The sequence below is a fragment of the Crinia signifera genome, chromosome 2, assembly GCF_055691185.1.
Source record: "Crinia signifera chromosome 2, ASM5569118v1, whole genome shotgun sequence".
In the NCBI taxonomy this organism is placed as follows: Eukaryota; Metazoa; Chordata; class Amphibia; order Anura; family Myobatrachidae; genus Crinia; species Crinia signifera.
Window position 1 is genome coordinate 276,775,719 of NC_139218.1, and position 27,133 is coordinate 276,802,851.

The 27,133-nt window shown below is 42.2% G+C and overlaps 2 protein-coding genes across 4 annotated transcripts; one reads left to right on the forward strand and one right to left on the reverse strand.

Moving 5' to 3' along the window:
* Positions 1 to 5,212: 5,212 nt before the first annotated feature.
* On the reverse strand, positions 5,213 to 17,801 carry LIG4 (DNA ligase 4). Of its 2 annotated transcripts, none has more exons than XM_083168660.1 (3): positions 17,669 to 17,801; positions 9,845 to 9,944; positions 5,213 to 8,315 (listed from the first exon to the last, which is right to left on the reverse strand). In XM_083168660.1, the coding sequence occupies exon 3, from the start codon at positions 8,305 to 8,307 to the stop codon at positions 5,572 to 5,574; it is 2,736 nt and encodes a 911-aa protein (XP_083024786.1). In that variant the 5' UTR covers positions 8,308 to 8,315; positions 9,845 to 9,944; positions 17,669 to 17,801; the 3' UTR covers positions 5,213 to 5,571. The 2 variants fall into 2 exon arrangements, with proteins under 2 accessions (XP_083024786.1, XP_083024787.1); XM_083168661.1 differs by lacking the exon at positions 17,669 to 17,801 and adding an exon at positions 17,451 to 17,605.
* A 185-nt stretch (positions 17,802 to 17,986) lies between these two features.
* ABHD13 (abhydrolase domain containing 13) lies at positions 17,987 to 26,900 on the forward strand. 2 transcript variants are annotated; one of them, XM_083168663.1, is made up of 3 exons: positions 17,987 to 18,161; positions 21,974 to 22,135; positions 23,570 to 26,900. In XM_083168663.1, the coding sequence occupies exon 3, from the start codon at positions 23,597 to 23,599 to the stop codon at positions 24,605 to 24,607; it is 1,011 nt and encodes a 336-aa protein (XP_083024789.1). In that variant the 5' UTR covers positions 17,987 to 18,161; positions 21,974 to 22,135; positions 23,570 to 23,596; the 3' UTR covers positions 24,608 to 26,900. The 2 variants fall into 2 exon arrangements, with proteins under 2 accessions (XP_083024789.1, XP_083024790.1); XM_083168664.1 differs by lacking the exon at positions 17,987 to 18,161 and adding an exon at positions 18,168 to 18,307.
* Positions 26,901 to 27,133: the final 233 nt, after the last annotated feature.

The window sequence follows — 27,133 nt, forward strand, 5'->3', positions numbered from 1 at the left end:
TTGCACTGCACAACAAGGTCATTCACGCTCACACACTAAGATATACAAGGTGGATAGAGAAGACAGTCAATAGGGGGAAAGGAGCCACCAAACCCGGAATTGACACCCACAATTGTAATAATATAGATATATCTATATGTTCATACACCCTATCACAATGCAAAACAACTCACTGTCCTGTGAGAGAAAGTAAAGCGGAGGGGAAGCGCTGAGACTGTGCAGGTCAGCGGAGATTGCGCCATGAGCACAGTTTCTGGAATCTGTAGTGTGGGTAATGGTGCTTCTCCTTATGAGGATGCCAGCTCTGCAGGGAGGAAGAGGCTGGGTAGTAGCACACATGCTGTGTACAGCAGCCTTACAGACTCCTCTGTCCGGCCAGCGAGCTGAACTGGTCGGGACACCACAAGGCACATGTGCGCCCTTACCTGAGCCTGGACCTCTGGCAGTGTGGTATGGGCCGCAAACCAGTAAAGCGAGTCGAGAGCAGCTGGTTCCCGATGCGGAGGCCTCTGGGGCCAGATCAGAGAGGCGCACTGCAGGCAGTGGCGACATGACCCTCATCAGGGGTTCCCATGTTGCAGGCAGACATTTGGCTGCCTCTGTCAGGCCTGTCCTCTGTAATAATGTGAGTTAATCTAAAGAAAAGTAATAAAACTTAGTCCCCTTAGGAGACCAAGCCCAGGGATCTGACTACTCCACGCACTTTTCTAAGGTCACTTTTTGAGGTCTGGGAGGGTGATAGAGGAGCCTGCCACATTAAAATTCTTACAAAGTGCCAACTCCTTCTACCACACTCTATCCCCAATGTATGAAGACTGCAGTGTCCCCTGGTTTTTATTACAGGATGGCCTCCCGCATGCATACTATGAGCTGTACACATGTGCAGCCCGACGATAATTGCCGGTCCTGCAAATTCTCAGCCGTGTGATCAGGTCTGAAAAGCTACCACTACCCTGTTCACGGACAGGATACTCTGAGGCGGTCAGTGTTGGGAGCTGCATGTAAATAAAGTAAGAGCCACAGGTTGCTGCCACTTATGAAGCCTATATGCTGAGTCAGTCAGCTTTATATATAGATATATATATATATATATACACACACATACTGATTAAATTGATATGCAGCATGACTATATTCTGTGTGCGACTGCATGTGCATTACAGTGGTTCCCATGACACTGTGGGCTAGATGTAATAGGCTGTGATTTTTTCGAAAGTGCGATTTTTTTAGTCAAATATGGACAAAATCTAAAGGTTTTTTTTTCACGAAAAATGCACATGTAGTATTCGTGTGCGATTCGAGGTACAAATCGCACGTTTTTCTGTAACCAAAAAGAAAAATTAACTTAAAAAATTGCATCGATGTTTTCTCATTAAAAACATCAAATCACAATCTGTAACTGTAATAGGGTGCAATTACATCCAATCAGAGCTCAGCCCGGATTGGATGTAGCCGTTTTTAGTGGCTCACCTCTCCCTACGGTCACCACAGCGCCAAGTAAGTATTGACTTATGAGAAGCCAATACTGGCGGCAAGGGGGTCAACTGATCACATGGCGGCAAAAAGTTGCAGGAATCAAGTCTAAATCAACCTCTTTACAATATACAGTATGTAATAAATACAGCAACTACCGTAGTAGTCAGTTAATAGATACCTAATGGTGCATGCACACTATGCAATATTTTTTATTATATTGCTCATTTTAGCCCTTCAGTGCAAAATCATTTAAAACATTGCCCAGTGTAGAACTCATGAATGATGTGCACTCCCGAAAGTTGTTAACGCCCAAACCCCACCACCATTTTCTGTCCATGCATCTCAATTTGACTATAATCGGCAATGACTGCATGTACAGCGTGGGAACCGATGACATCACTGAACAAGATTGTTAACAATACCTTTCAGTATGTATGAACCTATTTGCCTGGGATCCCTGTCGGTATCATTAATATCACTTGAGTATTATAGTAGGTACTTGTGTATTATAGCGGCGCCCATCGCATCGTATACCATAAGGCATACGATGGTATGCGATGCGATATCGCACGATGTTGTACAAAGACATACCATTTTAAAATGGGTGCTTACAATGTTAAATGCAGGCTTTCTGATTCCCTTACCTCCTTCAAGCGCTCCCTCAAAACCCACTTTTTTCGACTAGCCTATCCCTCCTCCTAACTTCTTTTGATCCTCCTATCCTGCCTCCGTTCCTACTTATTCTGTTGTTTTTCGTTCGTCCACCCACCTATTTTTAGTATGTTAACTCTTATGAGTAGGGTCCTCCTGCCTCACCCTACCTCTTTACCTCACCTGTCCTCCTGCCCTGTTCTTCCCTTCCTCTACTTCATCTTCAGTCTCCTCGACAATTTTGACACCTACTTCTGAACTGATGCTGATTTTATTTCTAACCAGCTATACCCCTATTTATACTGTATTTTTCAACACACCCTGTACGTTACCTTGTCATTTGTTTTTTGTTTGCTATGTACGGCGCTGCGGACACTTTGCGGCGCCTTATAAATAAACGTACTACTACTACTACTACTACTACTACTAATGGGTGCTTACAATGTTAAATGCACCCCCACGCCACCCCCCACTATAAACGTGAACCCGAAGCGTGGCGAGCGCAGTGAGCCCGCGAGGGGCGACAGTACGCGTCCCACGACCTTTTCATACCCCCACTATCCACGTCAGCGTGGAGTCGATTTCATAAAGTGTGGCGAGCGTAGTGAGCCACCGAGCCTTAAGCGTGGCTAGCGCAGCGAGACCCGCGAGGGGACATGCATAACTTCACAGGTATACGCGTGCGCTCGCCACGCTTCGGGCTCGGTGGCTCGCCACACTATATAAATTCAACTCCACGCCGACGTGGATAGTGGGGGTATGAAAAGGTCGTAGGACGCATACCGCTGCGCTCGCCACGCTTCGGGTTCACATTTATAGTGGGGGGTGGCGTGGGGGTGCATTTTACATTGTAAGCACCCATTAGGGTGCTTAAAATCACCCATTAGGGTGCTTGTACAATTTTTAATCGAATACTGGTGTAAAATCGCGTTGCATCGCATGCCATCGGTCGTACGACCAACATCGGGGGCGCCGCTATAATACACAAGTACCTTATAGTATATATGCACCTTTTACAGTCATCTTGGTTTTAATGGTATTTGTTTTTTAAATGATTCATGAGATAAGTCATGGCTTATAACACCTGTGTCAACCGCACATGGACCTGCTCAGCAAAAATACAATGAGACTCATATAGCTACTTAGAGCATGCTAGAACAGGGCATTTGGCCTATTGAAGAGCAAGGTCAGAGGTGTTAAATCGGGTGGTACACTGATTTATGACAATAGAACAGTGTGTGTGACATTGTAAATGTATGCTGTAGGATTGAAACTATTGCCCTAATATCAGACACATCGCATTCACAAATGACCCGTTACCATCTCCATATATGGTAGAAACAGAAGGGGAAAGGGAGGTTAGAGAGACTCATATGCCAGTACTCATTCTTTTAGTACATACAGTAAATTGTGTTGTTAACCTGTTACTGCAGTTGTATCTTTTTTAACATTATAGGAGGTTATATACATCTACCTATATGGGGTGCTTTCAGAAATTGATGTTTCATTGTTTATGTGTTTTCATATAGTCTTTAAAAATGTTCTTACAGGTTTTTTTTCTTTAAAACATTAGCAAACAGACATCAAGGACCGCATTTGGGAAACTCTGTACTATAATAAAAAAAAATCTGAAAAAAATTCTGAAACACCAGTATGTACATGGTTGGTTGGATGCTATGAATGTTGATTGAGAAGTTTCTCTAGCTCCCTTTGCAGAATTCATAGTGTATGATCTGTAATGGACTGATTAATGTCCTGTAACCATCAACCAATAGATGTGGCCATTTGGGTTCATGGCATCTACTGTAGCTATTATACTTTACTAAGATGTTAATGTATTCATAAGGTTCCTTTTAGAACCTCTACAGCAGTTTTCTGGCATTTACTGTTCCTGACAGAGTCCACAGAATTGACCACATCAGTCTGTTGTAAGTCTTCTTTGCGGGGCAATCATGCTTAACGGCCTATCATACATCGGCACAATAGCACACATCTTTTTCAACTTAAGGTGCCCATACACGTTACAATTATTGTATACAATACTGTATACAATATCGCATCTCGGTTTTGCGATGAGATCTAGTACAAAAAGTATGTGCTACACATACTTTTTGTACTAGATCTCATCGCAAAACCGAGATGCGATGTTGTATACAGTATTGTATACAATAATTGTAACGTGTGTGGGCACCTTTAGATGACGCACACATTGTGTCCAGTTTTTTTTTTTTTTACTTGAAGCACTTCCACTTCCCTGCTAAACAGATCCTTAATCTTAATCCTAAATCTAAATCCTTGTCCACCACCCAATAGACAAATATGGCTTAACACAGATAAAACAAATAGATACTACTACACACCTCTATATATATAGCAGTACAGTCAAACAGTAAAAAGAAATCAAAACAACACGATCAAAAAAGTTACAACAAAACTGGACACACAAATCCAGCACAGAATCAAGTTCAACTTCCAAACACTACCCCCCTCGCTCACCTCTGTTCTTTCCTAAAAGTTTCCCGTCCAAAGCCAATCAGAGAACAGTAGCTACAATGATTTAATAACATGCAATGAAACTCACTCTGAAAGCTTTGGCAGCAGTAAACCCACTTGACGTTGGCAAATTATGTAGGTACCTTGTTGCTCACAGGCTACTACAGCCAATGAGTTGCTATGCAGTCTCACACCAAAATAAAGTGAGCCTAGAAGAGAATACTCTCACACTAAACTTGCATCCTATTGCATTTACCTCTGTAAGGAGATTTTACTCTTACCTCAGATATTACATTATCAGGGCAGGGAACAAAACCTATTATAGAAGTCTACAAGCCAAACCCTATCACTGCCTCCCATGCCCTCAAAAAAAAAAAATTCTCCTTACAGCATGCCAATTGCATTGCACCCGACTGCAAATGTCCCCAGCCATGGCGTAAGCACTGATCAGATGCACATGCAATCTGAACAGAGCACAGCACATGCACAAATAAAGCATGAGCGCAATGCTGCTCCTACCACAGGGCCCATGGGGGTGAAGACTCACTCCCTCAAAATATAGGGTAGTTAAAAAAAAAACGTACACAAAAGATTGAAGAGAAAAATATAGTTTTATTTTAAGACCATTATAACAATAAATAAAGTAGATATCAATCAGCATCAACTAAAAATTGTAAAAGCATATTTTCACAACATATTTCTTCATATTTAAGAGCTAAAATTATAGTACAGTACTTCCTATAAACGCTTGTGGACAGAAAACTGACCCTTACAAAGATTAACTCTTCACTCTTGGCATTTAAAACGATTTTACATATAATCAGGAATAAAATAAAATCCGCTTGTAATGTTTTTTTTTTTTTCTTTAAATAAAAGTAGTGAAAGGTCAGGTCCGTCCTCAGCATTATGATAAAGTGCAATGAGACAGGTATTAAAAAAATATTAACAGTATTATTTTAAATAGTTTTGTTCCGCTAAAAGTTCTTCATTTTTCAATGACTCCAGTACCCATAAAACTGTAACAATTTTAAATTTTCTATCAAAGGTTCTTCTTCGAATTTTAATTTCTGCTAAACGAGACAAGTCATCACCTACAACTACATGAGATACCCCTTCTTCCAAATGGCTCACTACTTTTGCTCCATGAAAACGAAGCTCCAGTGCTCTTATACTCAAACTGGATGTTTTAATTGTAGTTTTTGGGTCATTGATGGTGGTGAAAACATCTACATATACAACGCACTGGCGGAATATACTGTGAGAATTATTTTCCCATGAATACCGTTGTCCTAGGTCAGCAATCATATCCAAAGGAATTTTCTCATCCATGTCTGGCATTCTGGTAAACAGTTCCTTCAGCTCCTTGTCATTAGTATCCGTGACATAACTGTCACCATAGCAGTCATATTCATAGGCAAAACGTTCTTTGGTGGACGGACACATATGAACCATATGGTGAGGCTGCCAAGGTACAAAGGTTTTCATGTTAATGCATTCAAGCAGCCAACCTGCTCTAACGACATCATAATCATTTGATGAGATAATGTTTTTAACTCTGACATTTTGAGCTCCCACAATAACACAATAGGTGTCTCGTCCAGGATTTTGCACTACTATACCGCCACATGAAACAATCTTGCTCTCTAAATCAGCCTTTGTGTGTTCATCTGTTCCGCTCATCACACAAAACTCAACATCTGTAAACACATCTGACTGCTTTGAGATGTTCGTAAGATCAGGTGCTTGCAGATGTGAAACCACTCCTATTACTTTCCTAATCTTAGGGGCAGTTTTTCGTTTTTTTTCTTGTGGTTCTTCATTAATATCAAAGTGTTTTGAAGCCAATTTCCCAGAAGCTTTTTCTCGTAAATGTTCCAAATCATCAAGAGTCATGCAGTCAGACCATTCCTTGTCTTCTCTTATCTTCTCAATTCTGGGGAATCGGAGAGTACAAGTAGTTTTGTACATATCACTAGGAACAATCTCTGCAGCCTTTATTTGGACAATAACCGAATGACAAGGTTGTATAAAAACTTCAGGTCTTTCTGTTGCACACAAAATGTTGTGAGGTGGATCTCTTTTTCGGTAAGGTATCCAGTGTGGTGCCAGCTTTATTCCAAGGTCATACAACTCTTTCATAGTGTAACCAGAGCCAACACGACAGAAAGAATGAAAAACAGATGGCTTCTCCCCAGGTGCCGGTGTCTCTGCAACTGCACATAAGAAATGGGACATCATGCTACCACGGAGACCTTTGCCCCAATACCCTCCAATAATTAGAAGATCCAATTCATCCATAAGGCCGTTAACATATTCAGGTTTAAGCTTTAACCACCCTTCTCCACGTTTATCTGGCTTATAAATGGACATAGGGTCTTTAACCATAATTCCTTCTTCCCGGTTATCGATAGCGTCATTCAGTGCATCCACAACACTTTTTTTGGTACTAGCTTCTGTTCTGTGAACAATGTGAATTCTTCCCGGTATTGGGATAAATAGGTTACGAAGGATATTATACCTTTTTGAAAGAGTTTCATGAGCTAACTTCTGATCATTGAACATCAAAATGTCAAACACAAAGTAACATGTCTGAAGGTCAGAATCATCCACCATTCTCTTTACGTCAAATTTATTACCTTTCTGCATGAAGGTTTGGGTATTTGGATTGTAAGCCATCATCTCACCATCTAAAATGCAGTTCTGCACATCAATGCCAAACACATTATGTATAAAAGGAGTTAGGGAACCTTCAAGGGGAGAGGCTCCAAACTGCTGGGTGTAGTCAAAACCATTCCGTGAGAAATACTTATAGACATCGCCATCTTTGTGCATCTGCATTCTCTCGCCATCAAGTTTTGTTTCAATGTAAAAGCTCTTGTGGTTCATTTGTTTTTCTATATGCTGAATGTTAGCAATTGCTGCAAGCATTGGTTTAAAAGCAGAAAACATGGAAATGGAGACCTCACTTAGACACACATTGGGATCATGCAGCTGTATACACACTTTCTCTAGATCTGTGGTGACGTTATGCAGCTCTGCAGCGTCGTTGTGAAAGATAGCAAAAACAGTTTGCTGGCTAAAGCCAAGTTTCATGTCCTTTATGATCATTCTAATCAGCCATTTCTGTTCCAGAGCCGTTGTGTTAGCGATCACATAAATAAGGCTTTTCTCTATAAGTTCCTTTTTCCTGCCTGCGTTGTTACTTGCAATTGAATCTAAATGGTCATTGACATCTTGTATGGACAGGCTTCCATCTTTTCGGCATCTTGACTTGAGGACAAAGTATGCAATTGCCGCAAAATCTCCAGCATCAGTATTTGAGCCAGTAGGGGTTCGATAATTTAAAAGTTTTAAGGCATCTTTGCCTTCTTTAGGCAAACCAAGAACTTTTATATACAGCTTAGCAAGCATAGTCTCCTTAATTCCATATGCCATTCGCTCTCTTTCTAACTGTGGGAGGATAAGTCGCATAGCTGGATAGAAAGAGTCTGTAGTTTTAGGCTGATCCTTATATAGGGCATTGTGAAATTTTCTCCAAGAGTCAACAAACTGCTTAAATATATTTATTTTATCCGGCCGTTTCTTGCACTTCTGAATCCTTTCTAAAGTGTTGCATAGATCTACAAATGGCACTTCTGATGCTACCGTTTTCTTGCCCACAGATATTAAGGAAGCTGCAGCAGACATCCTGACTTCTATAAAAGAAAAAAAAGTGACATTAATTAATGGGACCTAACTAATCAAGGAAAGACTATAAATATTATTGTAATCTGACTTTATTATGGTGACAGCAAATCTACTTGCAGAACTTACACCTCAGTATTAAGCCATTGCTTACCAACTATTCAATTGAGATGGAGGCAAGTTCCAGGATGTCACATTATACGGTTTGCCTGGCCAAGTACACTGCGCGGACAAGGAAATATTCACTGTGAGTGTACTTAGCCATGGCTGGGGGGAGGCAAGATGTAGTTAGTCGTCTTATTTCTGATGGCTGACTACATCTTCATTAACCCTTTGAGTGCCAAGTGAATTTTTCTAAATTGGCGAAAATTGACAAGCAAATGGGATACAGTCATTGGGTCACCAGCATGATGGTCAACAGGATCAAGAGGTCGACAGGGTTTTTTTTCACAATGTTTATGAGCAGACATGTGCCAACAGGCGGTATTTCATGTCCTACCATCCACTAGGGCAGGGTTGGGCAACACCGGGCCTCCAGATGTTGATGAACTACACACCCCAGCATGCCTTGCATCAGTTTCAGCATGGCCAGAGCAAAACGAATGCAAAGCATCCTGGGATGTGTAGTTCATTAACATCTGGAGGGCCGGTGTTGCCCAGCCCTGCACTAGGGTGTGGTGGGAGAATAAAATAGTGTGCCGAGCGTAGCGCGGCACCACGTCCAAAGCATGGCAGGCACAGCGCGCCATGCGAGGGGATGTGGTGCTATCCCCTCGCAGGCACAGTGCGACATGCGCGGGGACAGTGTTGGCTGTGGCGGCAGTCGGAACGAAAAGGTGACCCTGTCGACCTTCCTGCATATCGACCTAGACTCATGTCGACCCAATGATCCATACCCTTTTCAACATCTCTCACAGAAATGTCGACACTCAAAGGGTTAAGGCCCATACACGCTGGGGGACTTTGAGCTGAAAGTCGATCAAAACAGCATGTTTGAGCGGCTTTCAGCTCAAAGCCACCCAGTGTGTATGCCCCAGCGATGAGCGCTGCTGCACGCTCCCGCATCATCGCTGGGAAAGCCGTTCATCTGCTAGTATAACCAGCAGATGAGCGGCTTTGAGGGCAGCTTTGCATAGCGATGCGCTATGCAAAGCCATCCTCCCCCTGCCATCGGTGCCGGGCAGGGGGAAAGCCGCTCAGTGTGTATGCACGGAGCAGCTTTCCCCCAGCGATGAACACGATCATAGCTGTCCATACATGCTGGGCATAGTCGCCCAGTGTGTATGGACCTTTAAGGACATGACGTTGCGAAAATCACTGAGCAAAGTCCCTCTTATACACCCCATTAGTTAAATCCACCTTTAAGAAATAAAAGCATAAAGAAATAAATAAAATCAATAAGGGTCATAAAGTATAGTTAATAACATTAGAGTAAAGCCTATTCACTTTCATTTTATTGCTCTATTTAATTTGTGTTCATTGATTGTAAAGGTACTATGGAATGCATTATCAAGTAAATGATAAAAATAATATTACAAACCAATAAAACTGCAAATAAAAAATCCTTAGTTGATCTCGCTGGCCCCTCACAGTAGACACAGTTGGTGAATCACAAGAACAGGACACTCAGAATGTATATCCTATAAAAGAAAAGGACACGTTATAAAATAGTTAGCATAATGATAACGCTACGCTGAAGAATGAAATCTGAACAAGGCAATAAAGTGGATTATCAGCAACTAAGAACATATAGATAATGGTAGGAGAGCAGATTTAGGACACGGTATGGTTTGTTTTGATACATGTACTTTTTTCTCCATGTCAACTGCTTCATTTAATGCACTTTCAGTGGGCTTTATTTAAATAGGTTATCAGGTCCAAGCTTGATTTATGGTTAAATCATTATTAGTATACAGTACATAAATGTAAAGCTGGAGAAATGCCAACACCTTTAATAAATTACTGTTGTGCTTAATGTATGGGAATCATTTCTGTTTTTGTTAATGGCTGCAGAGCTCTAGTTTTTTTAAGATTTAATAAGCCAATGCCCAAATGCATTATCCCTTGTTACATAAGGTCTTAAACTCTGTCATCAGGACCCCAAATAGTGCATGGTTTCAAAGTGTCCTCACAGAATCACAGGTGAGATAATTAGCTCCACCTGAGGATCTTTTAAAAGTGTCTTTTAAAACAGAATTTGAGAACCACTGCTTTAAGCTTTTGTCTATCTCTGGCTTAAAGGCAGATTGCCCTGGGAAACCAGCCGGAGTGCTGAAAAATAGATATTGTGTTCTTGCTTTTCAATCATTTCTCCCAGCATGGTTTATTTTCTGAAGGTGGGACAGCTGGCCATAGTGCAAGTGACACTTGGACCTTTGTGCGTCTTATACTGTACTTGTGTAGAGAATGGAGGTATTGTGTACGTGTCACACAACAGCACTCATAAGAAACAGATGTCATAGAGTGCAGCAAGTCAGGCACTTTTATTTGACTATAGAACATTTAGAGGATGAAACTAAGGAAAAGGTAGGCAGTGAGTTAAGTTTTTTTCTATCATCCGCCCATTAATCCATTATCCATCTTTATCAACTATATAAAATAAAAAAAGGAGGAGTCACTAGGCTCCAATTCCTCAAACCAAAGGAGCAACATGGTAGCGGACTATTCCCTTTAATGCTACTAAGGCTATTTGTATGATGGAACCATTTGGGTAGTACTGTACAACTATCATCTTCGGTAAAAGGGGCAGGGAATAGTAATATTACAATACTAATTAAAGGGCATACTGATACCAGCATCACTGTGCTCTATTTGCCATGCCAACATTTATAGTTAATAAGAATGTGGCAACTGAGTATGCGCCAAGCTCTGTGGAAATAATGGCATTAAGGTGTCTAAAATGTCAGAATAATTGCAGTGAGTCCAAATCATGAACGGTCTGTCAACCCATTATATTTAGTAATATTTGTAATCCTTTCCAGTCAGGATTTAGGAGAAGACACACAGATGGAGCAGTTTTCATTCATCCCGCATTGTCTTCCTATCTTTGTGTGCCATTCACCAAGAATGGGACACCTGTGCGTACGAGATGGTACCATGCCCCATTCATGGCAATGGGTTGTGCAAGCGTATGAGATAATCTCCTGTCCCCAACTTGAAGAATGGCGCACTGAGACTGGAAGACACAGCGCACTGTCGGGATGAAAGAAAACGTCTCCATCTGTAGCACCGAAACAGCCCTGATATGTATGCAAAATGATCTTCTAATGGCAAAAGATAGAGGTGACTGGTCATTCCTAAATCTTGGGATTCTAATTGACCAAAGAATTTTCTGTGAACTGGATGGCATAGTCCTTAACGCGTTCAAATAATTTCTTAATGGCAGGTCACAGATTCTTCTGGAGTAGTGTTCCCGCTAGGCTGTTTTAGTAGGGCGCTGTGCCCTGCCCAATTTTTAAAATACCCTGCCCCGCTAAAAGACCCTGCCTCTGACCCCGCCGGCAGTGCAGAGCTGTCGGAGGGGCCGGGCTCGCCCCTTTTCGTGAAAGCGCAGCCCGGGCATGCCCCTTTTGTAGTGTTGGCGTCCTGGGACCGCCCACAAAAGTGACGTTAGCGGGGCTGCCCCCCCCCCCCCCCCTTACACTGCCCCCATGCAGCGGCACCCTGTCTGCCCTGGTTCCTAGAAGGAACACTATGGAGTATACTCATTGTCCCCAGTGCCACTGTCATGTAGTGTCCAACAGGGTTCTAGCACTAGGTTAAATAATCATGTCATGGCCTGGTCTACAAATACTATGCAAATGATACACAAATGTACCTGTCCCTTACTCTATAATGTTAAAGTTAGGCTGTTTTAGCAGAGCGCCACTCTTTGCCTGCTTTTTTTTTTTTTTTTTAGGACAAAATGCTCCCTGTCCCTTTAGTGGCACCCTGCTAAAACAGCCTGCCGCCGAATGCATAGATGCCATGTGAACACATCTATTCCCCCCATCAGTGACATAGTCACGTTCCTTTGGAAAAAGAGGGCCAGCCCGCCTCCAATAGTGATGCTAGTGGGGCAGATTCCCCACCCCGGTCAACCACGCCCCTTCTGTACATGAATGCACTGCCCCTGCGCTCTGACTACATTGCATCCTAATAAAAACACTACTCCAGGTACTGAGAACCCAATAACAATCAACCACAGTCACATACAGAACATAGGCATGCCAAATCATAGGGCAGTATTCAATGAAAAAAATTTGCCGTGCATGGCAAGAGATTTTTTCTCTCGCCATGCACTCGCCCTGTTCCGGAGGGCTCGCTGCCACTCCTGCTCCCTCTATTCAATGTGGTTAAGACTCTTAACCCCTGCAGCGGACGAGCGTCCGCGGCAGGGAGCCGTGTGACGGTGGCAGCCAGGGAGATTAAAGTCTCCCTGGCTGCCCCAGAACATATGTGGAGGGGAGGTGGGCTCCCCGGGACCCAGGCAGCACAAGCTGCCCCCCCCCTATAGCCAGCGGAGGACCCAGTATTCACTGCACCCGATCGTGCATATGTAATGATCGGATGCAGTGAATATATGAATATCTAATGAGCGTCTCGAGAGCTCCGGCCCCCTGCTGGCTGCTCTGTGTAAAAAAAAAAAAAAAAAATTCTAAATATATATTTTTTAAAATTAAATATATATTCATGTGCTATAAGCACATGAATAAAAATAACATGCCCCTTCAAAGAAAAAAAATCCTGATTTTTTTACACCAAAAGTAAAAAAAAAAACCTTTTAGTTTAAAAGTTCACATTCCAGCTCGCTTTTGGAGAGCAAAATGCTCCGTCCAAGGCGAAAAAAGCACAAATTCGCCATAAAACAGGGCGAATTTTTCTCATTGAATACTGCCCAAAATCATAGAAGCTGCTTGTGCATTCTATTTAGACCGTTTTGCAAATAAGTCACAATGTAACTAAGAGAGCCACATGAGAAGATGCTCAGTTCAACTTAGTCACACAGAGCTTATATATTATGTGTAGCGCACAAAGGATATCTGTATGTGGATATATCTGTAATTCCCAAGGAAAGAATAGACAAACTCTTTTTGACGGGGCACTTCTTAGTTTTGTAATATTTAAAATCTTTTAATTAGGCTTAATAAAAATGGACACAAACTACATGTAACACACTACAAGATTCAAGATTACATACATATATTACACATATAATGCACATCCGGTGCAATCAATTCCCACCATGATGTCCTTCAAAATTAAATATAAAATTAGCTTGAATAAGTGGATTCCGTGACCATGATGTCAGGCGAAATGTTTATAGTAGAAAATCATATTATTTCACATATATTGTGGATTCCAAATAATCCTTAGACAAGAACCCCCTATCTGGACCATTTGTAAAATGACCTTGCAAAAAGATTTATTTCGTTCTATTTTGTTGTGTCAATTAATAGTGTTCGCTCTAGGAGTGACACCGGGCAGGGCGCTGGGGGCGGACCGGGCACACCGACGTCACAGCTGGGGGCGTGCCCGAGCCGCGACGTCATGAAAGGGCGTGCCCGGGCCACCGACGTCATGAAGGGGGCGTGCTTGGGCCGCCGCCGTAATGAAAGAGGCATGCTTGGGCCGCCATTGTCATCAAAGGGGACGGGCACGGCCGCCACAGTCATCAAAGGGGGCGGGCCCGGCCCCTCCGAATACACTATGCTGCCGGGGAAGCGCCAGGCATCGCCGTCAACGGCGACGCTGGGCTTCCCCGTGAGGCTGTTTTAGCGGGGCGCTGTGAGACGGGCAGGGCGCATTTTGCCCTTTAAAAATCGGGCAGGGCGCAGCGCCCCGCTAAAACAGCCTAGCGGGAACACTAATTAACATTTCTGAACTGGTATTACTTCAGGTAATTAATGAACATGGTCCTCCAAAACAAGTACTCAGTACAAAGAGGGATATGTCAGTAGGAAAAGATATACAAAGTGGTGTGGAACTACTACTGTACAGTATCATACATGGCTAGACTCAAATACTACATGAGTGTGTTCCCCTTAACCAGATGTATATATATTACGTCGGAAAATAGGTCAGGTAGATGCAGTGGGAAACGGTCTGTACAGAAGTAGCCACAAACATCTGCTGTTCCCCTTCTTGTAAATTTTAACAGCGTGTCTCACAGGCATCCATTCACCTCCTCCCAGCCTCCGCTGCTGTCTGAATAGTACCGCAGACAGCAGTGGAGGCTGTACACTGCCCCTGCCCAACCTCTGGACTGACCGCAGGAAGCTGAGGTCCGGAGGTATGGGCTCCCCTATTAGTGGAAATGGGTCCCTGGGTCAGATGACCCGGGTTACCCACTTACACAGCCCCTGACTCCAGGGATGCCACGTGTCCAACCCTGAGCATTTTGCAAGTTCAGACACCCGGGGAAACGACCCGGGTTGATTTCTTTTACTCGATTTATATCAAGCAAGAACCCCCCCCCCCCCCCCGCAGTGGAGAGGGAATAACCTCTGTTGTAAAAGGGGTACTAGTCCCATGTGTTTGACATGCTACAGATTTTGTCACACGCACTGATAGAATGGTGTGTGGCATATAGTGTTAAAACACTGGCAGCAAACATGATACAAGCCCGATGTAAGAAATCTGTGCAATGGGGCATACACAAGGGGCAATATTAGGGATATTTCTAAGCGATCTGGCCAGATCATTTAGAAATTAAGCATGGCATGCTCCATATGTATACCCCGTGTTGACAGCAATACGTGGTCCCACACGTCACCACCACCTGCAGTATAAATCTAGTTATCACCAGTGTTCTCTCACCAGAGAACACTCGCTGTGACAGATCGCTGAGCACACATCGCTGTGTGCTCAGCGATCTATGCTTAACTGCATCGCTAAGCACAGGGGCTCACTCACCCCATGTATATGGGACATAACTCTCTAGCTGCTGTAGAACTACAAGTCCAAGCTTGCCACACTGAGGGGGTTATTCGGTACTTATGTAGTATCTGGGCTGCCGATTTTTTGATTGTATGCCTTAAGTTAAGGCATACAATCAGATGCGATGCGATGCGATATCGCATCGCATCGCATCGCATCGCATCCGATATCGGATGCGATGACCCGATTTTTCCATAGGAATCAATGTTAAAATGATTCCTATGGAAAAATGGGTCCTTTTCATACCCCTACTATCCAAGTGGGCATGGAGTTGGATATAAACCTGTGGCGAGCGTAGCGAGCCACCGAGCCCGAAGCGTGGCGAGCGAAGCGAGCCCCGCGAGGGGACGGTATTCGTCCCCTCGCGGGGCTCGCTTCGCTCGCCACGCTTCGGGCTCGGTGGCTCGCTACGCTCGCCACAGGTTTATATCCAACTCCATGCCCACTTGGATAGTAGGGGTATGAAAAGGACCCATTTTTCCCATTGAATTCCATGTTAAAATGGACTCAGTCCATTTTAACATTGATTCCTATGGAAAAATCGGGTCATCGCATCGCATCGCATCGAATCGCATGGTCGCATGCGATGCGATGCGATCTCCCGATCCGACCCGATTTTGAAATCGGCAGCCCAGATACTACATAAGTACCGGTTATTCTAGTTCATGTTTTCTGACAAAATCCTTCTTAGATGGACAAATCCATGTGCACTGCAGGGGGGCAGATGTAACATGTGCAGAGAGAATTAGATTTGGGTGGGGTTTTACTTCAAAGTAAGATCTATATTGCAGTGCAAAAATAAAGCAGCCAGTATTTACCCTGCACAGAAACAAAATAGCTCACCCAAATCTAATTCTCTCTGCACATTTTACATCTGCCCCCCTGCAGTGCACATGGTTTTGTCCATCCAAAAAGGATTTTGTCAGAAAGAGTGAACTAGAATAAGGCCCTGAGTATTGTATAAGAATGGGTTCATGCTAACACACCGGCCTAAGGGGCGGATGTATGAAGCAGTGATAAGGCAGAAATGAGTTAGAGTAGGGATGGCCATCGACCATCAATGTTCCCAAAACATTGATGGTCGGGACCTAGTGCTCGATGTTTTGTCATCAATAGGCAAGTGTCGAATAATTTTATGCCATCGATTGATGGCATTCGAGGGTGATGATTCCCCCCCCCCCCCTGCAACTGCAGTCGGACAGTCCCTCAGTCCGTTTCCTGCCCTACCACTCAACTCACTGCATTTTGCAGCTTCTTCTTTGGCACAGTGCAGTTGGTATGGTCTGCCACATGTGTGCGCGCAGCGGCATAGATGCTAGCTGCCGCTCAGCTCGGCTGTATGTATTCATATAAAACGCCCTCAAGACGGTGGACACCGTCTCCTCCTGTACCCAGCCACCCTCTGTCTGTCACTCACGGTCCCCTATCCATCCCTCCCTCCTCGGGTGCCTGAGACCAGACTATAGTTGGCTCGGATGGGAGGTGCATGCATGCATGTGCAGAAGAAACTTTAACAGCGCAGCTAAGCGATGGCAGGAACCATTGATGGCCGGTGATAGAATGTTTTATATCCATCGATGGTTCCTGCTTTAAAAGCCACTGATGGCAACCATCCATGGGGGATGTGTAGATGGCCATCCTTCAGCCAGAGGAGAAGTGGACCATGGCAACTAATCAGCACTGAAATAACATCTATAATGTGCATAATATAAATCTTACCTCCTAACTGTCCCACTTCTCACGGGAATGTCACGGTTTCCCCCGGTCATCCGTGAATAGAAGCTATGCGTGTGTGCACAGCATCTATTCCTGCAGTCCTGGGGGCATGGCTAGCAGATCATGGAGCTGCTGGCCTGGCCCCCGCAGTGCCACAAACAGGGCATGGCCTCACAGGAGCGTTGAGACTATAGGCCACACCCCCAAAACGTGGGCATGCGCAGTGTCCCTATTTATCTCTCTTCAATGATGTGAGTTATGTACATACTTGCCTACCTGACCCTCTCCATGCGGGAGAAAATGCTGTTCCTGGACTTCCCTGGTAATGTATGATTGCCAGCACCTGTGGTGAAACACCTTTACATAACTCTCCACAGGTGCTGCCAATCACAAATTACCAGGGAAGTCCAGGAACAGAGCATTTTCTCCATCATGGAGAGGGTCAGGTAGGCAAGTATGGTTATGTATAAACTTATACAGAGCAGCTGATTGGTAGACATGGGCCACTTTACCTCTGGCTCACTTCTCCTCCCTTATCACTGCTGCATACATCTACTCCTGAGTCCAGCATGAGGCGTGATGTGAATGTGATGTGACTGATCACCAGTGTGGAGCAGAAGCTGCGCAGAGCAGACATGCCCGGACCTGCCTCCACTGGCAACCTGTCACTATGGGTGAGGGACGTTACAGAGAAGCCACAATGCACAGCGCTGTCACCCCCGGCGCTCACCTGCTGACCCTACACCACCACTCCGCTCAGCGTCAATAGCAACAGCTTTCCCCAGCTCTACTGTCGATGCCAACCATATGTGCGTAATCACTAAGCGCCATGACAGGCCGCCTACGTAACCAGACAGCGCAGCCAAGGACGTCATCGGCGCGACGCAAATCAAGCAGGCAACGCAATGGAAATAAACGTTGCAGCAGTGCTGCCCTCGCATACTATACAGTGTAAATACACACACACACCTCCGCGTGTGCAGTATAATGCGGGGTCTTATATCTTCCTTTTCTGTGTCCGGTTTTATGTTGTAAATGGAATGTTGCCCTCAATCAAGATGGCGGCGCGGGAGAAGGGTTAGAAAGAGCCGTAGCTGTCACGGGTGACGATTATGTGACGTTGTGCTCCGGATCCCGGAAGAGGATCGTGAACTGATAGCGGCCGGGTCGTGACAGACAGCGATGGGATGAGAGGCCGCGAGCGACCCGCAAGCCCATGCCACGTGAGCAGCCCCCGCGCCATGTCACCCATAGCCGCTATACTAGCTCTGGCTGCGGTGACAGCCTCCTGTAGCTTTCATACTAGAATGGGCTGCAGGCTGTTCTGTCGGTAACCTGCAACAGACTACATACTAGTACAGACAGACAGGTGACAGTCTCATAACTACCAGTATAGATTGTAGAGCGTCGTGTCAGTGACATTCTCTCATGGCGTCTACACTATTGCAAGGTGCTGTGACAGTGTCAGGGTCCTATAGCTGCCACACTAGTATAACCTGCAGTGGGCGAGACATACAACTATAGCATCACACTACTGTAGCCGGCAAGGCCTTGTCACAATCTTATATAACCACCACAGTAATAGAGACTGCAAGGTGTTGTGTCAGTGACAGCCACTTCACCAATACAGAGTAATATACATTCTCCTGTAGGCAGTGGGCACCACACTAGTGTAGGCTGCTAGGTTTTGTGTCAGTGAGTGTCTCCATTAGAAACTACAATAGTGTATGTAGACTGCAATGTTTTGTTACAGTCTCCCATAGTTACTATACCAGTATAGACTGCAAGGTTTTGTGATTATTTCGTCAACGGCCACATTGTCATATATACCACAGATTGTGTGTTAGAGTTGCAATACAGAGCCTGTTGGTGCCAGGAACACAGCCACCACAATAGTATATATACAGCAAGGTGCCAGGTACTGTACACAGCTACAGCCAGGTCCCTGGAACAGTCTCCTACATCTACCACAACAGTATATATACAGTCAGTTTCCTATAGCTGAGACAATAATAAGACAGCTGTGACCATTTTCTAAGCTGACAATGTACAAGGTGCCAAATGTACATATATTGCAATCCATTGTGTCATTGATAATTTCCTTTCCCTATGGATAGATGGCAAGGTGTTGTGCCAGTTTACTAAGACTGACACACTCTAAACCGCCACGTCCTGTGTGTCATATAGGTACAACACTGTTGTGAGATTGCAAGGCGTTGTGACCACCTTCCATAGTTGTCACACTAGGCAGCAAGGTGTTGTTTTGGTGAAAGCCACTGTAGGATACACAATTTGGGGGTTTTATGCTATAATATTGTAACCATGTAGTATAGACAACCAGGTTAAGACATTTAGCCATCATTCATAGCTGTGCTTTTTATAGAATGCAGTGTGTCTATATTGATTGTGGCATTGCATTTAGTTCATCTAGTCAAGTAACACACAACATTAGTGCATATTAATTATATTGCCGCCATCTCCTATAGCTTAAAGACTGGTATAAAATGTAATTTGTAGGGATGGCCATCGTTGCCATCGATGTTTGCCATCGATGGCAATTCGGCAACTGGCCATCGATAGTGCTTAACTATGCAATGGATGACCATCGATATTTTTACATATCGATGGTCATCCATTGTGTTTGATTGATTGGCCTGTGGGACAATCAAAACACGGGGGCGGGGCTTCACGGGTGTCGGGTGGCGGAGTTATGCTCCGTGTCCCAGCACTTTGGGGGGAAAAAAAGCAGCAAAACATCGTTTTGCTATTCCATCGATGGAGGGAAACCATCTGGTACTCCCCCATCGATGGCAAAAATATTCAACATCGGCCATTAACCATCGATGATTTCGAATGGTCGATGGCCATCCCTAGTAATTTGATCTCACCGACCTATAGCCATAATAATTGTATAGAAATACATCTATAAATCTGTGACAACAGAGTTCATAATGTAATGATTAGTACTTTGTTTACAAGGTTCCCCTGCAAGTTCCACTCTCACCTCTCATCTGACTGTCAGCATAACACTGTACCTGCAGTGCAGCATTTTTTTGCCCATTTTAAGAACAAATTTGTACTGCGATCAGGTCTGATTTAAGGGCCATTATGCAGTGTTATATTTCACAGTGTCACTGAAATACATGAAATTGGATTTATGCTGCTCTCTTTGCAGTGCATATAGAAAGATAGACAATCCTGTGTACATAAATAAGAAATAACTGTTGCAGTCTGTTATTGAAAAACAGAAATTTACAATAATACCCCTTTCACATTGCAGCTGTAACACGGCATATTGCCGTTTTTTTAGTGCTTTAAAACGTTTCCAGCAGCAATGTGAAAGCCACATTGTCAATTTACCGGTTACAGAAAACCGGCATTTTGACACGTGTTAAAAGGAGGATCCTACACGGTTCTGAGCCGTTTCACCTGCAGTGTGAACAGCTCAGAAACGGTATTTGCTATAAATGATAACCACACTTGATCCCCGCCCACAAGCAGGAAAAAAAACATTTAAAATGACATTGTATTGCTTTCTATGGGTGAAACGGGTTGAATCTGAAAGGTACAAAACGGTATTTAAACTGCAATATACCTTTACATCATGCAATATGAAAGGGGTTTAACTGGCTTTTGACCAGTTTTAAGACACGTTTAGAAAAACGGGTTGAAAGCAGGTTTTTGCAATGTGAAAAGGGTATTAGTATTACAAGTAACAGTGTAAACTGTCTAATGTATCATTTTACATATCACTTCTGTTTATTGACAGAAAAACAGTTTTGAATCCCCTATGCTGGGAACATGAATGGGCTGCATTACAGCATATAATTATGCCAACAATAAGCCAATATATTAACAGTAATTAACAATAAACAGAAGTGTTTTTAAATACCTAAAGAACAGAGTGTAATGCATTGTTTACTGAACTTACTGTAGCATTCAGTAAAGAGTTTGTTGGACATTAGAAGACACGGGGGTGCATTATTCTATTAAGGGCAAACAAAAGGTATTTACCCTGATTTTTTTGCCCCAGGTTTTTTTTTTCTTGGTCCCTTCAACTACAGAGCATCCTCTCCAAAAAAAAATGTTTAGGAGAAAACACCATATTCACAATTGTGACCATGAAAATGGGTCCGTTATCAGGGATTTTTTCTACCGCCAAAGTCAGTCACTTTGCACTAGGACAAGCTCTTACTGTTTTTTACTATGCTAAAGTATATTAATGAACCACTCTAAGACATCCTGACATAAATGTAACTAGATCAGAGCATCTTCATAGGTTTCATTTTTTTCACCTAAAAAGTGAAACTTTAGGCCTCTTGCCAGAACAGAAGATGTTGACTCAGATTCTTATTCAAGTCAAGTCACAACTTTACCACACTAGCCGATTTTGAATTCTCAATTTCAATTTTTTCACTTCGCCCTACTCAGGATATTGCCGAGGCTTAACTTTGCTGGGTATCCTCCAAGCTCTGGGAATGCGTCTCACCCTATGCAATAATCGGGCCCCCGGTCCGATGACCCGGTTTAACCTTTTACACTGTTCTGCAACCGGAGTCCTTCTTGGACCAACCTAGATAGCTAGCTGGATTCCTAGATTAACCTTTTTTACACTGAGCTGTAGAAGTGATAAAGTGCCTAGTACTTCATCACTGCCCAATCAGCTTCTAACTGTTCGTTTTTAAACCCAGCCTGTAACTTAACAGTTATTAGCTGATTGGCCAGTGATAGTACCAGGCACTTTATCACTCCCCCCTCCTTATCAGTGTTTCATAAATCTACCCCTAAAAGTGTAAAACTTACTTCAAGAAACCTTCAACATTTTTGTGCACTCAGTCGTTCTGTATTTTGTGTGGAATCTGATTTCCGTCTTTATTATCTTTTTAGTAAACTTTGCCATACAAACTTCAGCATAGTGTGTTTTTAGTACATGATACACTACAATGGTACTAATAAATGTATCTGGTGCTATGTGCCATTCTGTCTGACCTTAATTTCTATTTGCATATTAATGGATTTCCAATCATCCAAACAGGCCCTGTTAATCATTGTGGACCAGTGGCTGTTGCATCATCCAGGGCTATTGACCTTACAACTTTGCAAGAGGATCATTGCAGCCACAGGCAGCAGAAGAGCTGTGTAGCCAGACGCCTGTTACGGGTTTTTATCTCTTCCATACTGAATATTTACACCTCAGGTATGTTGGAAACAAAACCACACACTGTAGTCATCGATAGTAGGGAATGAAAAACAAGCGCGTCAAACATTTAAAAAAAAAATTTCAATGAATATTATATATAATTTTTTTTTATTTAGTTTATTTCTGATATTATATATGCATACCAGACATTACAGCAATAACATATTCAGCATAATTCCACCTTCTGCAGTCACTGGACTTCAAGGCAGAGCTCACATTGTCGGTCCTCCTTTTCTGAGGTCTGATTTAATTAAAACAGTACATAGCAGGCATGTCCAAACTATGGCCCTCCAGCTGTTGTGAAACTACAAGTCCCATCATGCCTTGCCACAATTTTGCTATTAGGGAGTGCTAAAACTATGGCAAGGCTTGCTGGGATGTGTAGTTTCACAACAGCTGGAGGGCCATAGTTTGGACATGTCTGGTATAGAGGGAATCAAAGGGGAGGAGTCTGTACATTTATAATGTAGACATGGTAATCTCTTAACGCATTTATTATGTTGTAGACTCAGAACTGGGGAAGAGATGCGGCACCTGTGATTTGGTGTCTGTTCTAATGTTAAATGTTACATTTAAATAATGTAAATACATATTTAATGTTTTGGTTTAAGACATGCTGGGGAAGATGTGCCAGTTTACAGTATATGATGCGGCTTTTAAGCATTTTATCTGTAATTTTAGAAGCCTGTATATGATGAAATGTGTCTTGCTTTTTGTCTGTGTTTTGATTAAAAAAAACATGCTGTTCATTTGTACCATATAACGTTCTGACTAGATGTATTAGAAGGCCATTCCTTTTCAGCCATAAATCTATGTTTTTCTGTTATTCTAAAGATCCTTCATACAGTAGCTCATTGTAGTGAATGGATAACACAGGTTAGCTGTCATAGGTTACTGTACTGTAGCTGCAAACCTCGGCCCCTAAAAGGCTAGAACACTGCTTAACACATACAGCACTCACCCACATGCTCTTACATGAGTCATTTCCAGTGGGTTCTAATGATCAAATGTATAATAATTAGCGAAGGCAAATGCTACCTCACGCAGTTAACTTTTATAATATTAATCCATTGCAGATACAGGCATTACGTAATTAATAATATTTTTGCTGGACATCCACTGAGTTTGACGTGGAAGCGAACATTTATTTCCAAACATTCTAGTAAATGATCTCTTAATTAAAATGTTGCATAATGGTGTATCCTGTAGTAGGACTTTCATTTAAGATTTTTTTTTAAATTGAATTTTAAACCAGACATCATCTCAAACTCAGAACAGACCATTCCTGGCATTTTAAAGTATACCCATAAGGAAATGCATGCTTGGCCTTCCAGCCATCTGTAGAACAGTGGTTATAGCCGAATAAATTAATTTTTCACTATGCAGCTATGCTTATAAATTCTTCTTTTCTTTTGTTTTGTTTTTCTTCAGGACAAACGCTGAAGAGTGCAGCCCATAATGGAAAAACATTGGGTGTTTTGGGCTTGTGCGGAGAGGTGGTTACTGACATTAGGATCTTGGTCATGGGGACTGTGCCGGATAGGTCTTCTACCCTTAATATTAACTTTTAATATGTACGGTGGTGGTATTCTGCTCCTTCTAATATTTGTCTCCATAGCAGGAATACTATTTAAATTTCAGGATGTACTGCTTTACTTCCCCGACCAGCCTTCCTCTTCACGACTTTATGTACCAATGCCCACCGGAATACCACATGAAAATATATTTGTTAAAACAAAAGATGGCATACACCTCAACCTCATCCTTTTGAGATACACTGGTGACAACTCAAGCTTTTCTCCGACCATCATTTATTTTCATGGTAATGCAGGAAATATCGGTCACAGGTTGCCAAATGCATTATTAATGCTGGTTAACCTAAAAGTTAACTTGCTCTTAGTTGACTACAGAGGATATGGAAAGAGTGAAGGAGAGCCAAGTGAAGAAGGCCTTTACCTGGACTCTGAAGCAGTTCTTGATTACATCATGACCAGACCTGACATTGATAAGACAAAGATAATTCTGTTTGGACGTTCATTAGGAGGTGGGGTGGCCATTCACTTGGCTTCTGAAAATGCACACCGGATTTCAGCGATAATGTTAGAAAATACATTTCTTAGCATTCCCCATATGGCCAGCACCCTGTTTTCTTTTCTTCCAATGCGGTACCTTCCTTTATGGTGCTACAAAAATAAGTTCTTGTCTTACAGAAAAATTTCTCAGTGCCGAATGCCTTCCTTGTTCATCTCTGGGTTATCAGACCAATTAATCCCTCCATTCATGATGAAACAGCTCTATGAACTGTCCCCATCCCGGACTAAACGATTAGCGATCTTTCCAGATGGGACACACAATGATACCTGGCAGTGCCAAGGCTACTTTGCTGCTCTTGAACAATTTATTAAAGAACTGACCAGTAATCACTGTCCGGATGAAAATGTAAAGACTTCAAATGTGACAATAATATGAATGCCAACTTCTTCCCTTTGCACTGTCTTTAGTTTGTGAGAAGTGATATAAGAATGTCATTTGTACTGATTGTTATCCAAACATAAGAAAGTAAAGTAAACTTGGAGTGTATCCATGAAGGTAGCTTATAATTTTCTGCTTTCTTTCTATAGAAGTTTCTATTGAACTCTAAGTAAATTACATTTCTCTATAGAGTTCTAAGTAAGCTAATGTTCAGTGCATGCACTGTTTTAACATATCCTCGATTTGAATCTTGCTCTAATTCTGTTTTTCTATGGAAGCATTGGCATTACATTGAATGTTCTGAAATACTACCATCCTTACTTGGTTTACATTTTTTTTTTTTTTTTTTTAAACGACCCAAAGCTCTGGTCACTTCCGCCTGTAATTAATCACAACTGCACAATATATCTAAGGCAATTTAAAAAAAAACTGCAATAAATTAAAATATATACATTTTTGGAAGGTCGGATAGTAAAATATCTAATACAATATGTCTACAATTCATTTTTTTTTTCACTCAGAATTGAGTCACACTTAAATCCTGTAGTTTTTATTAGAGTTTGGATAGGGTCTGAATACCTTAATCATTAAATATGATAGGTGTACTTTGTTCATTAGCCAGTGAGATTATTGGGATGTTTATAGCATAAGCAATCGGAACATAACCAGGAGAAGGTGTGTGATGCTATGTGAATCTGTCATCTGTGTAGTCGTGTGGTTGTGTATGTGAGGACAGAGGAAATGTTATCTGCAGAGGGAATACAGGTAAGTAAGAAGCCACAGTCTACAAATTAGATGGTGGAACAAGCAGATTCCTCAGTATCAGTCACATTGAAGTAGGAAGATTAGGACCACTTAGGAAATCAAGTTCATGCATCCAACTTGTTAGAATATAGAGTGGTAATGGCAATAAAATAGCTGTGTTATACCACTACTATGGTCAACTTCACCCCATGTGTATGCAGTAAGCGACCATTCATGCAAAATACTGTATAAAATATCTTTTTGCCATTGTGTCACACGCCATTATGTGTTATTTAATGTTCCGTGATAGACATAAATTGATTTATAATAATGTGTGCAATCCATTCAGTAGGTAATGTTTATTCTGCATGCTTGTATTATTTGCCGGTTTCAGTGTTTTAACTTTGTAATGCACATCTTCACCTCATTTGTGTATGAGATTGTTTACCTGGAGCAAACGAGGCTTGTTTACTTTAACTATCCTGCTACTGAAAATACTGTATCTTGGGGGCATAAAAAATCATTTTGCCATCACTTTTTTGTTACATCTTTTTTTTGTTTTGTGTTTTATTTGCAGTAGATGGTTGAAGTGGAGTTAAGCAATAGTTGCTTTTATTTATAGTTTGGTTAATGTGTAGTACAACGTGTTAAATGATATCATTCAACTCTGATTGCTTTTCATTGCAGTACTGCAAGACTCCCAGTACCTAAAACAAATTCTAATGTAAAGGGTCTGTAACACTGCCCAAAGCACTAGGGCTGTCATTTAGAAGCTGGAGAACATCAATCTAGAACAGGGGTAGCCAACTCCAGTCCTCGGAAGCTACCAACAGTTTTCCAGGTCTCCTCACAGAATCGAAAGTGAAGTAATTAGCTCCACCTGTGGATCACTTATCAGTGAGTAATAAATGCACCTGTGCCCCAGCTAGAAAATGTGAACTGTTGGTAGCTTTGGAGGACTGGAGTTTGCTACCCCTGTTCTAGAAGAATAAAATTTGCATCTGGAGTAAGGTTCAAACCATGCAAGTGGTTTAATGATATATATTTTTTGCATGCAGGGAAATACTGCCTGCTTTTGCATGTAGTGCACACATACTCAGCTGCTTTAGTTAAACTTCACATTTAACATTAAGCTGCTGCTCGTTTATCAACCTCCACCATAGTTAAAAATTTGTCCCAGGTTCAACACAGCATGGTTTTGCTAACATTTTATGATACTGTTTCAAACTCTTAAATCTAAATGGTAACGTTATGAGATGAGCTATTTTGCAGTTTTTTTCCTTTTTGTTTGTCTTTTGGTCACTTATTGTGCTAAACGGATCCGCCATTTAATTATATATGTGACAAGTCCTTAACAAAACATTTATGAACTTGATTTAAGTATTATGGCTGAAGTGAAATTATATTCACAACCAAATTGCAAAATTGCAAGGGCTTATACATAATTGTAAGAATGTTCACTTTGTATGAAAGCTGTTTTAACGCCACAGTTTTATTCATGTGAAGATGTACATACTTAGAATAAATTATTCATGTTTTCAAAATGCTTGACAGAAGTTTGATTTGAGTTCCTTTACTCTCAAGGAAGTTATTTCTAAACTGTGTTTTGGTATTATGGGTGGCAACCAAGTCCTATGCTACTATTTTTTTTTTTATACCAGATAATGATGCACAAGAAAAGTACAGAAAACAGTGGAATGGATACTTTTAATGATGCTCATCGGACCGTTACAATAAATACTATACAGTTTGACTAGGCAGTTACACACTTAAAAATAC

Excerpts from the sequence above, each read along its gene's own strand:
- LIG4 (XM_083168660.1), bottom strand. The coding sequence starts at position 8,307 with ATGTCTGCTGCAGCTTCCTTAATATCTGTGGGCAAGAAAACGGTAGCA.
- ABHD13 (XM_083168663.1), top strand. The coding sequence starts at position 23,597 with ATGGAAAAACATTGGGTGTTTTGGGCTTGTGCGGAGAGGTGGTTACTG.